General features: G+C 50.5%; 1 protein-coding gene across 3 annotated transcripts in view; it reads right to left on the bottom strand.

Moving 5' to 3' along the window:
- SLC8A3 (solute carrier family 8 member A3) overlaps positions 1-16,084 on the bottom strand; it is a 100,547-nt gene that overhangs the window by 25,403 nt on the left and 59,060 nt on the right. Inside the window, exon 2 of one of the 3 annotated variants that reach the window (XM_009279275.2) lies at positions 1,274-1,380. The exons of the other annotated variants lie outside the window; for them this stretch is intronic. Within the exon in view, the coding sequence (XP_009277550.1) occupies positions 1,274-1,380 (107 nt within the window). The remainder of the gene's footprint in view (positions 1-1,273; positions 1,381-16,084) is intronic. 3 annotated transcript variants of the gene reach the window in all.

Below are 16,084 nucleotides of genomic sequence, written 5' to 3'. Positions count from 1 at the left end.
GCGGGGCGGTGCGCGTCGGCCTGCCTGTTGGACACGGGGCATCCGTCGCAGCTGCTCCCTGGGGAGCGGGAGGGTGTTAGGGGGAGAGGAGGCTGGCAAGGGGGTGAGGAGGGAGGGGAAAGGGGGAGGAGGACCTTGCTGATGGTTAGTGGAAGGCGACTTCTGCAGCACATTTTTTTCAGTGTCACATGGTAAATGGAAAAGGTATCGGCTGCCTGGAAATCACCAGGGACCACCCTGGGGTACCCACTGCATTTTAGCTGGAAAATCAATTGCTTCTGCAACCCTCACAATTAATAATAAATCTGCAGGGACTCTGGGCTGGAAGCCTGAGGAGAAGAGAGAGATGGGCACTCACAGACACATTCCCCAGTGGGGTAGAGGTGGGTCTCTGCCAGCAGGCTACAGCTCTGTCAGCTGCAAAGGAGGCTGATAGTTCTAATTTCCATTTTTAAAATGGCACATCTTATTGCTTTTTCTCCTCAGTAGCATCTGCCTCTTCCCCCTGACCTGTTCCCCAAGCAGCTTTCCCGGGAGCAGACAGCTTTGCTGGGACCTCGCGGGGGACACAATGGGACTAAAATGCCTCCGGGGCTCAAATGGAAATACCCTGGGCACCGGAGCGGGGCTGGCCCCTTCTCCCTGCTGCCAGCTTGCCTGGCTCCCTCCAGCATCCCTGCAATGCACACAGCTCCTGTCAGCCCTCAGGTGAACCAAAGCGGGGCGTCAGCTCCTCCCTGCCCTCATCTCCTGCTCCCAGAGCTGCTCTGCAGCAACCGGACCGGGAGCTGCACAGCCTTTGCCGAGTCCTTCTCAGAAGCTATAGGAGCTGTTTCTCTGCCAGGCCTCAATTCCTGTCTTTTTCTAACACAGGTCTGACTGGGACACCCCGTAGGACCAGGGCTGGGCGATGATCTCCTGAGATGCTGGATGTGTTTCTAGCCAGCATCTTCCCACTGACACTACAAAATTTGCTTGGACTCTCCAGTGGGGATGGCAGAAGGTCCTTCTCAAGCCGCCACAGAAATATGGACATGCGGGACTGCTCTCCATCGTTCTCTCTCTGCCCCCCCTTGCCACTTTGCCTCTCCCTGGCCCCAGCATCACTCTCCCTCCATGGGTACCATGTGACACGGTGTGTGCGCACAGCAGTGTTTAGGGCAGAGCGGTTGGAGACAGAGAGACATCAGAGGAAAAGGAGAAGAGGAGGAAGGAGATGGAAGAGAAGAGGAAAGAATAACGTTAATGTTAGTCTGGAGGGCCAGTACTACACCTTTCTGTAAACTCATATCCACCATGCGGGGGCTCATCAGCTCAATGAAGAAATTCTTGTTTTTTTCATACTCCTCATCATCAATTACCTTGATGTGAACTGTTTTGCTGTGGACGGAAAAATAGTAAGTGTCATAAAGGGGAGAAGGGAACAGAGAAGCAACAGTGGAGGAAGGTAAAGAGTTGAATGGGGACATTAGAGAGTCAAAGTTTTCTCACCCACTGGACAAGTTCAACATGGCCCTTGAGAAAGGCTAAAGCCTCACTCCTGCAAGTGACAATGGCCAATTTTCTGTTTAACCCAAAGGCATGATGACAGGCCACACTGTGCAAAGCAAAGTTAGATAAAAATAGCTCTGATCCCCCAGCAAACCAGCGAGGGGCTCACAAGCTGCCAGCACGGTGGCTCACAGCTCAGTGTGCGGGCAAAGAGGTCTGATGGCCAGCAGGCTTCCCTCACCCTGCTACCCACTTCCCCCCCACACACACACACATGCAAAAGCAGACGCACAAGCACACACACCCCACAGGCACCGTGCTGCTGCCTCCCTGCTGGCAACACCCACCTGCCAGGCAGACACCCACTCGCCGCACGGGCCATGGGGAAACCCTGCAACCTGCAGCTCTGATATAATTCACATCAGAGAGAACCCTAGGTGATGTGAGTTCATCAGCTGCCGAAGGGACAGCTTCATCAGCCTGCTCTGAGAGGTGCTAGCTGCTGGAGCAGCCGAGCAGCACATCCTCTGACTCTCCTTAGGCAAATTTCTTACGAGTTCTTGGAGCGTTTTGTAGGAAAAGAAGAGAAAAGCTCACTGTGCCATGGTTTCTTTCACAGCAAATACATGCCTTATGCAGCGGTCACCGTCCCTCAGCTTTTGCACGCAAACAGAACAAGGGAAATGAGTTGAAGGCTCTGCCAATGCGCCACCTCCTTCCAGCCAGGGCTGCACTGGCTGTCGCGGGCTGAAAACGACCCCTGTGTTCCCCTCGCTTTCTTGGTGGCTGCAAGTCTTCATGCAGTCTCATCCCTCACTCATGACAGAAGGGATTGGTGCTTTTATTCCGGGCTGATCTCACACCCTCTTAAATGCAACATTATCTGCACGTGCACTGATAAGCACATACAATTATATGCTTGTATAAAGGCAACCACTCTAAAGGCACATGCGCTTGCCATCTTGGGGCTCCTGGACTTCTAGTCAGCCCCAATTCCAAGCTGGAACTGTATTTTTTAAATGAAAAGTCAGTTCCACTTAAAAAGCATTTCTCTTACCCCAAAACAACCCCCAAGAGCCACCAGGCCAGCTGCCCCTCCTGCCGGTGAATGACCCCCACTTCCCACAGCTCTGTGCCCACACGTGGCCCCGCGGCTACGGCCTGCCCTTGCTCTTTGCTCATCCTCGATGTTCAGATCAGTCCCTGGTGCATTTTGTGCACAACCAGTCTTTGCTGGGGATGGAAAGGAGGAGAAAAGCAGGACTGGCAATCACAGAGTCTAGAAAAATAGCCCCAAGCTTCAAATCCCTATGTGCCTCAGCCGGTAGCCCTTGGCATTAAATATACCCAGTATCTTTGATCCTACAGCGCTGCAGAGAATGAGCAGTCCATCCCGGCATCCTGGGGATGCTGCGATCCCCATCCTGGGGATGCTGCTACTGCCAGCAGCCCCCTGAAAATCACCATTTCACAACGGAGAATAGGATGGTTGATTAATTGTCATTGCTGCAGCTTGCATTCCTACTGATATCACTAATGACCACAAAATTATCCAGCCCTCCTCCAATTTGACTCTCAAGTCATAACTGCTCCTGCACTCTGACTAGGGAAATCCCATTCCCTTTGCTGGCTCTTGTTTTTGGCTTGGTCCCAAACCCCGTCTTTCAAATGATGGTATACGGGATAGGGGGAAGAGTTTGGACAATCTCTGCTATATCCATCAGTGCAGGAATATGCAAGAAAAATCACCTCTAATTCTTCTTTCTAAGATAAGTCAGCTTTATTTTTGCCGGTGCTTGTTCTACCCATACCCTGCGCTAATGCCAGCAAGCCTCCTTTCCCTTCTCCAGACCCTTTCAATCTCTGCTAATCCAGCCTGAAGGACGTAGGATTTTTAAATTATGTATCTGGTGTCAATGTTGGTGCTTGGCTAAGTCTTCATCACGACGATTTTGTTGCATTTTCTTTGGAGATGTTGACTGAATTTGGCTTTTGAACCAGATGTTGTCTGGGCCTCTGGTACTTTGCAAAGCTTGTTCAATTTGCTGAGTTAAACCTACAGCTGATTCATAGCTCTGATCTTTTCCTTGCTCATATACTACAAAACAGAAGGTGGGATTTTCAAAAGCAGCCAGTGCTTCCTGAACATGGGTTGCTTTTAAAAATCCTATTCATAATTACCATTGCTTATGGTTTTTCCATTCTAGGAGCTCCAAATTACTCAGTATTGCTTGTCTGCAAAAATTTGGAAAAAAACCCACAGACCTTGTTTGCTGGGGGCCAGCGTAGGTACCACGACAAAGCTATTCTAAGGCTTTATGCAATGAATGTTATGCATGCACACGATTTGAGTTTGCTTTCATACAGCAACTTTCTTGTCCTTTCTTTCTTTCTTTTTTTTTATGAGGTGGCTCTCCTGTCTCCATGAGTGGTGTGTGCGCACACCAGAGCAGAGGAGAAATGCTCGTTTAATGAGGACGTGTGCCTGCCAGATGATCTCCCCGGCCATGTGCTGTTTTATGTAAAGCCTGATTTCACGCGAGCCCCTCATCTGTGCGATGAATACTCAGAGCTGTGGACTCAAGGAATAATGACTCACTGCGTGCACATTTTGTTAAGTACAGAGAGCTCTATACAGCCTACTAAGTAGTCCCACAGCAGTGAGATTTCCTTAGAGTAGTCTTTTTTTAATGTTTAAAAAAAAAAGTCAAGAAAGAGGAAGAAAACGTGGTGGGGATCCATAGGGAGGATGCACGGTAAAATGCTGGCTTTGCAAAGCAAGTCCCCTTGGGACAGGAAACCGAGAGAGCAAACTCTCTGGACTCAGCTCTGCGGCAAACTGGACCATTACCACACACTCAAGGCTCAGGTGGCTTTTCAAAAAAGAGTGTCTGAATTTGGTGACCAATCCAGTAAATTCCTGGTTTCCTCCTTTGCTACGAGCCATAGGGAGAAAAGGACCTTTTACCTGGCTCTGAAACAGGTGAGGGGAAGAACTTCCACAGACCAAAGCTGTAGGTGCCCTGCACGGACACAGGCAGGACCTTGCACCCCTCACCCAACCTGACTGAATCCCAAAAGAGGAGGAGGTGCCTGACCTCCCCAGCTTTGCTGAGAGGTGTTGAGTGCTCGCTCGGCAGGTCCACCGCACCGTGAAAGCTTTGGGGACCCAGCGCAGGAGCCCAGAGGTGTGGGCTGTGTGGTGTGGGGACCCTGGCACCATCCGTGGCCGGGTGGTACGGGATGGAGAGCTCCAGCCAAACTGCAGCTGCTGCCCGCTCTTGCTCCAGAGTCAGCGCGTTGCCAGACCTCCCCGTGCAAGGAGAAAAGGAGCACGGCAGTGACACTGGGAGGTGGGTGAGGGCTCACAGACCCAGTGCCAGATAACGGGGAGCAGTTAACCTTTCGCTGGGGTTCTGCAGCAGAGGGAAGAGCAGCATCCCCACTCCCAGGTTGCTCTGCAGCCTGCAAGGATGGGGATGCAGGGCTGGGCTTGCTCCCTTGCGGGGAAGTGCCCTTCTCTCAGCTGGCTGGCTGCTCCAGTGACTGTCACTGCGGAAAGGTCAGTGCTGATGGAGGGCGGTTGCGGTGGCCTGTCAGGCCACCCCTCCCAGCTCACCGCGGCTGGTGGGGGCTGCCCTTTCCCGGGCTCTGCAGCTTCCCTAGCCACCGCGAGCAGCTCGCTCCTCTCCAGGGCTATGAAAGCAACCGTAACTACAACTGCATCCTGAGCTATCGTAAATAGTCTGGAGGCCAAAGCACAGATTGCTCCCACGCAATCTCATCTCTCACCTGCAGCCACACTGAGAGCTACCTCCTCGGAAGGCATGGAGAGCAGAGGAGATGGATGGGGAGAAGGACTGGAGCGTAACACCGCCCCGGGAAGACATCACGTTAATGCGAGAGATGCGACAGGAGGACACTGAGAGGCAGAGAGTGCCCGGGAGCAGGAGGCTTGGGAACATTTTGCTGCAAGAACATCCTGACAGCTTCTTGAAATTAATGGAGGCAGAGGCCGGCATGAGGGGGGCTGGTGGCACAGCAGCCCTGACGGGCACGCTCACCACGATGGGAAGCAAGGGATCTGAAGCCCACCTTGCTCAGCCGAGCAGCTTTCATTCCCCAGCCTCTGGCCGCTCCGTGTGGGGAAAGGAGGACACTTTCCAGCCTTCCCATTTCTCTCGGACATCTTCCTCATGGCCAAGACGTACCTCAGACAGCTCGAAAGTGGAGAACAACAGAGGCCATCCAAAAGACTCTCCTGGCAATCAACTGCCTTCATTAAATGCCACTGGGAGCTGGCAGTGAGGAGTCACTCTGCAAACCCCAAAGCCCCACGTCCAGCACCAAGCCACAGCATAGTCCAATCTCAAGCCCCGCATGAGTACATTGGTGGGAAGAGCTCTTTAATTCAGGCCTTGATGGTGTTTTCAGGAGACTGAGCAATGCTTTCAGTTTGGGCTGTGATGCAACAGGGCAAGCCGAGAGCCAGCGTTCCCGGGGATCACCTGCCATACAGAAGTCAGGATAGCTGCTCGCTCTCTCCTTTTTCTCTGGGGTCATTGCAAGCTGCCACCAACAGCCCTCAGCTGATGGCAGTCCGGGCTCTCCTTTCAACATGCACTTAGAAACAATCACTGGTTTTAAAAGTTAGGGATGGGAAAGCTCCTCTCGGGAGCAACATTAAGTATGAGATTTCCCGGGTAAGCAACAGAAGATGAAATGAATAGACATCGATCTTCTCCTAAAGGACTTTGTGCACATGTTGTTGCTAAATTCCCGGTCTGGGAAGTACAGAGCATAATCTATAAAATCATTTTATTTGACAACACGTCCGCTTCCAACACATAAGGCAACAACTGGATGGTTATTTGATTAATGTGCTAGAAAACATTGAGTATCTCTCTGTGTGGAGACTCTCATTTGCAGGAATTATTGCCAAGGAGGTTAAGAGGATGTGTCTGCGTGACTTTGGAACGTGAAATAAGGCTCAGCTCTAAAAACAGCGTCAGGAGATGTCACATAGTGTATACCATTGAAACAGGCAGGGCTGTGCAAGGGCAGGATTTACAATCCCCGGAGGGATGCTGTTAGCCTGGATGGAAAGCATCCAGGACAGCAAGGTAAACATCCCTGGGACAGTGAGAAGTACTAGGAGATCTTTAGTAACTCATTAATGTGAATCATTAGCACATACACCTTGGGTCAAGCCACAGCGTTCTTGACACATCTTGATATACCCAAATCCTCATCTGATTTGCTGTGGGTGCAGGTCCCTGCAGCATGAATTTCAAAGTGCGTGGTGCCAGTCTGACTCTTCCCCAGAGCTCTGCACTGGGCTGGGATTTCAACATGAAACTACAAATAGGACCTATTTGCTCTGCCAGATGATCTCGTTGAGAAGTCCTACTGCAGAAATGCTGACTAGGTAAGATGTCAACATCTGAGGCAAACCAGAGGGGATTAAATAAGGCTATGCATAGTGGGGAGCTGTCTTTGCCCAGCTCACTGGGAGGCAGATATTTAACAGAGCAATGTGACAGCACTGGCAGACAAGGTGAAGAAGCCAGCAAAAGGAGCCCTGATATGATGCACACGGTCACATGGAGTTGCGCATCAAGTAACCCAGGGTGGGACAAGCTGGGCCATTTTGAAGCAAAGGATTAGGCTGTCACATAGCACAGACAAAGACGGGAGGTGTTTGAGGAGGAGAATCATTAGATCCCAAAGCAGATTCACTAAACTCACCAAGGAGATGATGAGTGATCTTAATTTCAACAGGAAACCATGGTAATTTAGGAACCTATCCAAAGTATGACCAAGACAGACAGGTTGCACATTGAGCTTAAGCTCATGCTCATGCAAGAAGATTTTTGGCTCCCACGGGAATTACGGAGGGAGGAACAGGTTTTGAAGCATCCAGCTGCAGCCTCTGGTCATGGTCACAGTTTGTTCTAGCAGCCAGGTCAGAATTGAAGGTGCCTTTAAGGTCAGAGCAGACGTTGGTACCAATTACCTAAGCAGATGTCAACAGGATAGATGAACTGTCAGGATAGAGTTTCAAGCAGGTCATTGATGTGCAAGTTGCTGATGTATGAGTTACAGAAGAACTGGTGCTAGTACAGGAGCTGGAGACAAGCCATTGCGGGCCAATTTCCAGGAACTGGCTGTGTCATTCATGAGGCCGTTGGAAGAGAAGCTGTGCAAGTGCCATCCCACTCTGTGCAGCAAGCACATGGGGAACAGCCTGGACCACTTCACTACCAGACCGGTTGGCTGTAAAGTGTCATAGACAGAAGCACCCCCAGAAATGGGATTTTTTCTCTCTTGTCTTCAAGTTGACCTATGGGATAACCAGATGATAACTAGTTATCATCTTATCTTTAAAATAGGGTTCTCTGCACTGCTAATCACTATTCTACACTTAGAATACCTATGTATTTCTCCAGGCAAGCCTGAAGCCGTCCAAGCAAGTCACTTGATACTTCTGTGCTTCAGTTTCTATATCCATGCAGTGGCTGTGATCCTTATGTCTCACAGGGATTTGATAGGGGACAGTCCCTACTTGCTTTGAACTCCTAAGGTGGAAGATGTTGCAGTGATGCAGCCATAAGGAGGGTGAGGGAAGAGAGCAGAGCGAGCTTGAAGTGGTGGTGGAAGCGCCACTTATTCACATGAGTATCAACTTATTCTGCTTCATCTGATTTGGTTCTCATTTGAAGGGAGCTGTGCCTTTCTCTAGAGCACCTCCTCTTCCTTGCTGAAGTTCCTTTATGCCATTAGGGAGCCAAAAGACCTTAGAAAACAGGGCTGGAAGCAACTGCACTCAGCTATCACCCTGTCTCTGGGCAGGGCCAGTCCCACCAAGCCATTCCTGGCAGGTAGGTGGTTGCCCAACTGTTTTTTGAAAGCTTCATGGTAGAGATGGTTTCTTTCCCCATATTTCAACTCTTAACCCCTAGAAAGTCCTTCGTAACATCCACCCAGACTGACAAGGTGTAACTTGCTTGGGAGGGGAAGGGGAAGAAGCCTTTGGCGCTGCCTCCCGGCACACGTAGCAAGGAGGGCTCCCTATGCCCCTGCTGTCCCTCCCCACACAGGCAGGGGCTGGGACCTGTCCAGGCGACGTAGAGTCCTTCTGCGTGCCCCTACCCCTGCCATGCGTGCAGCACACGGGGCACCTCCGCTCCGTTCCTGCGAGGGCCAGGGCCAGAAACATCCATCTCCACTACAGCAGGTCACAGGGAGGGGGGAAAAGGTCGGCTGAGAAAGACACTGTGCAAGAAGTGGCCATAGCCTGAGGCGGAGACCAGGGCCCCAGTCCGAAACCCTGCACGCCCCTCCATGCCCATCTCCCTGGGACTGTGTGGGACCCTGCTCGGGATCGCCAGCAGCTCAGGAGCTCTGCCTGGCTGTCTGTCGGTGGTGCAGTTTGGTCACGTCACACCAGGTCTTCATAAGGGATAAAGGAGGAAATATTGACACAGAAAGGCAATTTCCCTTTGTCTATTCCCCATGTAATCTTGGCTAATTAGTAAATTGGCTCATGTTTCAATTAGAACTATTGAAAATGCTTTAGTAGCTGACACATGATAATTAAAGGGACATAGCCAAGACTAAAGCCGTATTTTTTAAAGTCTTTACTTGTATCGGAAAACTTCAAAGTGTTACCAGTAAAAGATGTATAGGGATAGCTGGTAAAAAAATAAATTTAAAAAAAATTGCCTTCCTCCATCCTGGATGGCAAAACTAAGCACTTTGTGCTTGTGGTCAGCTTCACTTTTTAATTTGTGCTCGTTTTCTGCCACAGCAGCCCAGCCCTCACGTCCCACTGCCATGCAACCCTGCAAAGAGACATGTAATGCTGCCGACTTCGCATGACAGCATTTCACACCTACTTTGTACCAGTGCAAACAACTGTACCAGCAATGAGAAATCAGAGCTGCTAAGTTGCAGGCAGGTGAGGCCATTAAGCACTGTCACGCCTTGCAAAAAAATCCTTAAGTATGTGGTACTTTATTCAGGGCAACTCAAGAGATGTGGTATATCCACGTCTCAGCCACGGGAATCAGCACCGGAGCTAGTAAATGGCAAATGTCTCACATTCAACTTGGAAGCCCTGATGAGCTGGAAAAGGCACAAAAAAATGCTCAGGGAGTCTCCTTAATGCAGTCAGCCCTGCCAGGCAAGCAGGTTTCCAATGCATTCGGTATTTCACTTTGTTCAAACATGATAAAATGCTCTAATACAGAGAGTTCTTGAGGCAAAGACACCACAATTTGGTTTTAAGAATTTCTGCAAAGAGGGGAAAACCACAGTTTGTTAAATCCCCTTTCTCTCAGCTGAGTCCATGCTGCTGATCAGCTGAGTTGAGATATTTAAGGTGGGTTGTACAAGCATAATAGCCCAGCTCCACAGGTTTTTTCCTTTATTCATCTTAATAAGGCTATTTTTTTTTCTGTTAAACATTTTCAGGTTCAGCTATAATCTTTGTTTAAGTTCCTCTTAAAAAAGAAATCTAGGGGATCTGTGCATCACCTTCCAGACTGTTGGCTCCAAATACTGAAGCTGTGTGTACAGACACAAGCGGGCCCTTGCCTGACCTGCTGCAGGTCAGCTTTTTCTTGCTGACCCTACGAGACTTGATGCTTCAGGGCCAGGGGACAGCAGACAAAGTCTCGACAGCCTGTGGAGCTATTTGTTGAGGTCTGTACAATAAGCACTTGTCTTGTACAAGTAATAATTCAACTTGACAGCCCATGAAACCAGACAGTTCTGGTGGGTATCAGCCTGGTGTAGGTGCAAAGCAGTGCCAGGGCCCTGGGCATGGACGTTTCTCTCCTCCCTATCTTGGGCAGGTTCCCAGGGGAACAGCTTCACTGAGAAAATGCTGTGCCCTTTTTCTCTCAGAAAGGAATTTTAAAAGGAGCAAAACCTCAGCCACAACCCCACCGTAGGCACACAGTACAAAATTTAAGAAAAAGTAGAGGATGGAAAAAGAAGGAAGGAAGAGAATTTATTCCTTACTAAAGGTCTTTGAATTTTCCTGCTTCCAGCTTAGTCTAACACACCGCAACAAAAGCCTATGATGTCAAAACCATCATGGATGTTGATGGCCAAACGAAGTATTGGAGATGCTTTTGTTTGCTCTAGAGAATGGCTCCAAAACTTGACCGGGTGCAGGGGTGGGAGCACCCTGGACAGCAGAGGGTAGGCTGGACTACCTCAAAGCCCCTTGAGATGTCCTGAGCAAACACGAAACTGGCATTCAGCTGGAAGTGACCCCCCGTCCCACCACAGTGCTCCCGAATCCCACCTGCAAGACACTCTTTGCTGGCTGGTATTAGCAGCCCAGTGCTTCAAGCCGTTGCCCCTGGTTTTAGACTTTTCGCTGAAGGCATGGAGATTTGGAAGCTATATTTAGATGTCTTCTCTATTCTCCAGCAACAAGGTTGCCATGGAGATGCTGGCATGGACGAGAAGGTAGGGGCAGAGGGGGAGGGGAAGTTGAAGAATGAGAAGTGCCAGATTCAAAACAACCTTCACCAGCCCAGGAAGGCTTTAAATTCCTTGTAGGGCAAAAATTGCCAGAGGTTGTTAGCTGAAATGAGCCCCCGGCACTGCCTGATAGCGTGGCCCTGCCACGCATTGCTCAGTGCTTTGTCACGGCAGGTTTGAAGAGAGTCAAGTGGCTGGCCTTTGGGCACTGTTCTTTTGGGAGAACATGCTCCCATCGACCTGAGCTCGCTGCCCCGGAGTGTGCGCTGAGCACCAATCCCTGCCTCAGCTCATCACTCCTGTGAGTGCTGATAACCACCTGCACCCTCAGGTCATCCACCCCTTGACATCCTGAGGACAACCACCCATGTCCTTCTCTCTGGGCACAGCTCTGGAGGGCTGCATGCCACCTGCTGCTGGCTGTAGCTCAGCCGAGCTCTATGCAACTTCTTTGATCTCTTTTCAGAATTCAGTTCTCTGAACTCCCAATGGATTTGCAAAATCTTCTGATGTGGCGTGCCCAAAACCGAACCTGCACTGCCACATTGCATCCCAGCAGAGACACACTAGCCGCTGCTGCCTGAGTGCCAAAAGCAGCCCTCTGGGAGCTCCACTCAAGTCCTACTGCTGCCGTGCTGCTTCACAAACTCATATTGACTCTGTACTTGGCCAGCTCCTGGCATACCTGGGGTGGCTTTGTCTCAGACAGGGAGCCACAGCTGGGGACAGAGCTGCCCAAGCCTCCCCCGCAGGGTGAGCAAGGACACGCTGGCACACTGGGGATGAGCCACCCAGCACAGGAGAGGAGGCTGATGGCCATGGAGACCTCAGCTTGCTGATCCTACTGCCACAGGAGCCAGGCTGTGGTGGGAGTGAAGGTGGCCACTGCCAGCAGGGATTAGAGACCCTTAATCTCCCCCATGACATATTCACATCCCCCAGGCTGGCATCAGCCACAGGCCCAGCCCAGATGTGCACTGCCAGCAGAGATTCGCACCTACTGCCCACAACACTGCTCTTTCCAGCACAGACAACATAGGTGGAGACCAAGGGCTCCTCTTAACATGGCTGTTCCCAAGGCTTGCTGTCCTACACTTGATGCACTTGCAATGAAATTTGGCTTTCCAAGAAAGATCAGAATAGTCCTCCTACTTCCCAGCGTGGGAGCTGGCATGTCTCAACCCCCCACGCCTGCCTAGACCTCCTTCCTGGCTCCTGCACGTGACAGCATCCCCAGATTTCAGTGCCCAAAGCACATCAAAAACAGTGGGGAGTGAAGCAAACTTTCCCATTGCCAACCCCTCCGGACATCACCCTCCCTTGCCCTGCTCTTCCCACACACACACACACACACACTGACGGTGCTTTCAGCTCAGCAGGGCTGTGTTCAGCCCAGCCGTTGGAGTTGCACTACATTCAGCGGAGCAGCAAGGCAGCAATCTGTAGGAAATTAATGAGCTGCAAACAATGCTGTGCAGCTGCCAGCCTGAAATGAGCCCGCTCTGCACGCTGCAGATACAATTATTATATATGAACAAAAGGAGCTGGAGTTGGAGCCGGCGTGCTTTCGCTCTGGTCACAGCCTTCTTGTGACCAAGATAAGGGACAGCATGCTGAATTGCCACAGCAACATCAAAGTTGCATATCCAACCATTTATACAGAGCCAAGATATTGCATCTTTATCCAAGGCCCTGTGCATTTTTTTGGGCTCACTGATTTCTTCTCTTCTGTAGCACTGAAAATAAGGTAGAGGATACTCCGTTACATCATTTCATTTCACTCTTTGGGGCTGTTTTAATTCCATTTCTAACTGAATAAAAACACACTGGGAAAACCAAACAGGGCCATTCGTTAGCTTCCAGGAGCTAATGCCTCGGGAGGAGCTGCAGGTTCCCGGGAGAAGGCCAGCCCTGCTGGGCTTGTACTTCCAGAATCCAGAGCTTTGGACCATAAAAAAGCCACCTCCTTATTCATAAACTGAACAAAAATCATGTCATCAGCCAGCTTTGCAGCAAAGAAGGGTGCTTCAGAAGGGTTAAGTCTAGGAGCAGGGCAACCTTAAAGCCTCGTTTAATTCTGTCAGTGACCCAGCTTCAACTCCCAAAGAGCCGGGCTGCCGGGCGCCCTCCTGCCTCCCCACAGCTGGTCCCCTCGCAGGACAGCCCGGCTCAGCCAGAGACAGGAACAAGTGCTGCATGCTGGCATGACCACATCAAACAGACCAAACAGACCACAGCCTGTGCAGCCCTCACCCGCCCAAGTGGGTCTCTTCTAATCAACATAGTCCTCTATCATCTTACTGCTATAATTTCCACCCTAACACTTAGTTCCATCTCAGCCTTCACATGTGGATCCAGCTTTGTGGGAAGCGCTTCTGGCAAACAACCAATCCACATCAGAGACGGCTTGAACTCCTCCTGGGGTCCCTGGTTGACAGACAGGAGTCTCCTCATGCCCTCTCTACCCTGTGGCAAGAGTTAGCGCCAAGGCCCTTCACCCATCCTAAAAGCTTGCCCTACCCTCATCCCAACAAGCTCCTCAGCTCTTGTTCCCCTTCTTGCTGTCTAAGCCCTCCTATTACAACTCCCTCAATACCTCAGACCTTAATAAATGATGCTCTGTCTTCTCCCTTCCAAGTTTTGATAGCACCACTGAAGAACTGTTTGACTTGACCCGTCCTGACAAAGCCCAGCCACAATCCTGATGCACTTTGGCGTATATCCCATCAAACTCCCACTGAATGTTGGGTTTGCAGGCTGGTCTCACACACTTCTCTCCATCTGGTTAGAACCATAACCTGATAATAAAAAATAACCATCCTCCCAGCCCTGGTCTTCCACCCAGCGTGGTAGCGGGTACAGCACCCTTCAGCCCAGCATCAGTAAACATGTCCTCGGGGGTTTAGTAACATGACACAACTGCTCTGAAGGCTAAAACCTCATGCAGACCTCTACAGTGAATACCTTGTGGCTTCAGAGGAGGGGCTGTTGTTTAATGAGCTCCCCCTTTGTCCTCCTAGCTCTCTCACCTTAAAAATGTAACTCCCTGACTCCATCATGAGTCTTTCCCATTATAGGACCTACAAGACTTTTTAGGACTTGAAATCCCAAGATAAAGAGCTTCTGAAGAAAAAGGAAAAGGTGCGCTTGATTTTTTTTGAGCCGATTTTGATTTTTTTCTGAAAGGAGGTCCCATCCCAGCTCTCTGCCCAGCCAGTACATAATTGGGTTGCAATCCCATTGGTGCCTGAGCATCGCTCCCTCCCCGTCCCCTGCTCCAGCCTCCGCTTTCTTCCAGCTTGCTTCACATATGCCCTGCAGTGAGTGTCAGTCGTCTTACAAGGAAACTGCTATACACCGCGGAGACTGTCAGGAGCGGGAGCCTTCTGCTCTGTCTGTCTGTTTACCGGGGTGTCTGTCTGTGTTTATCAGTGGCTTATTCTATTTTTCAGATACTGTTCCTAGCTCTGCTCCTTGCCATCACGCTCCCCCCCCAGAAAGGCACTGGTGTAAAACGTATGCTGAGAAATAAACTCTCTCTAAATGCTAAAAGCCCCCCAAACTGATGCCGATTGCCCACAAACTGGATCTGAACATGCGCCTCGTTGGTCTGACGTTCTTCCCTGGCTTCACACCCGTGGGTAGGCTGCACTTATCTTTGCTCTCCAGAAGCAGAGAGGATATCAAAGACTTGTTTGGCTTCATAGGCAGCAATCAGCTGGAGCAGCCGGGAATGAAACACAGGAGCGAGAGCCCCCTCAGTCACTCCCCAGGCACTTGCCCGGCCTCCCCACTGCCAGGGAACACCCCTCACACCTGGGGCTGCTGCCGGAGCGGCGCAGCGCTGGCTCCACGCCAGAGCACAGCAGCCTATTTCTGTCCCGTGACCCATTTGCAGCAGCATTGCTGGCGCACAGAGGCTGCAAGAGCACAAGAAGTGCCCCGGGCCTGCCAAGTCCCTACCCCACACGTGCCCTCCTGCATGGGTGGGCGCCACCAAGCAGTGAGCTCAATGGCTTGGGTCTTTGAATCCAGAGTCGGGGCCTGAGCAAGAGCCAGAGGAAGACATTTAGGGCTTTCTGAAGTAGTCTAGCAGCCCCCTTCAACTCAAGCTGTGCAAGACTCAAAATCATGGCACTAGACTAGGAGAAATGAGGCTGCCTGGGCAAAATACCACTTGCCCTACTCTCATAGCAAGACTGAAGGTGAGTTGCACATCCTACAATAGTAGAGGAGAGCCTGTGAACACCTGCAAACCACAGGCACTGACTTTTTCATGGTCCTAATGTTGAGAAGGGTCTGCAGAGCCAGCCTTGAAGCTGGAAATAACTCCCCATGGAGGACTTAGAGATGGTCTGCTGCAGAGAGAGCCTGCAGCTGCAAAAGCTGGCTTTGTCAGCCACACTCGCCTACAGAGAACCAGGTCACATTCCATTTCCAGCAAATTAGAAATAATCCTTTTTTTTGTTGTTGTTGTTGTTTTTTAATGTTTATTTACCAGTTGGTGCCTCCTGCAGAGACAGACATTTGGAGATCTGTGACTGTGGAAAAAGGAGAAAAAAAAGCTTCTGATGATGCTGCCATCCCTTTAAAAAGCAATGATAGTAACAGTCCCTACTAGCCCTTGGAGCTTCACATATGACTCTGCTCTGACGGAGTGTGACTGTACAGGATGGCAGCATTGGGCTCTATTTTAATTTTAGCCCAACTGCTCCAGATCAAATTTTCGCAGCCTCCAAAGGAAGAGATGGCTTTTATTAGAGACAAGAGTTACTAGTTTACAGTCGAGCTGGACTCTTTCCTTCTCATGCGTCAGCACAAGTAACAACAGTTTTGCAGGCTAGATGAGGCTCTCCTGGCCATCTGTGAGACCCACTGAAGACTGAAAGATTGCCCAGGTGTAATTCAGGATAAAATCTGGTTTTTGGAGCATTTAGCACTGCTGGGATTCAGTGCTCAGAGAGAGAGAGAGAGGGCCCAGCCCCATGTTTTGAGCCAAGAAATCTTGATAGTGCTGAGACACTAAAACCTCCTCTTTTTTTGTCTTCCACTGCCAGCAAATCTGATTTGAATTGACCAGGAGTGAATATGTGGG

Source organism: Aptenodytes forsteri, unplaced genomic scaffold, assembly GCF_000699145.1.
Source record: "Aptenodytes forsteri isolate BGI_AS27 unplaced genomic scaffold, ASM69914v1 Scaffold3, whole genome shotgun sequence".
In the NCBI taxonomy this organism is placed as follows: Eukaryota; Metazoa; Chordata; class Aves; order Sphenisciformes; family Spheniscidae; genus Aptenodytes; species Aptenodytes forsteri.
This window is presented reverse-complemented; position numbering and strand designations above follow the sequence as displayed.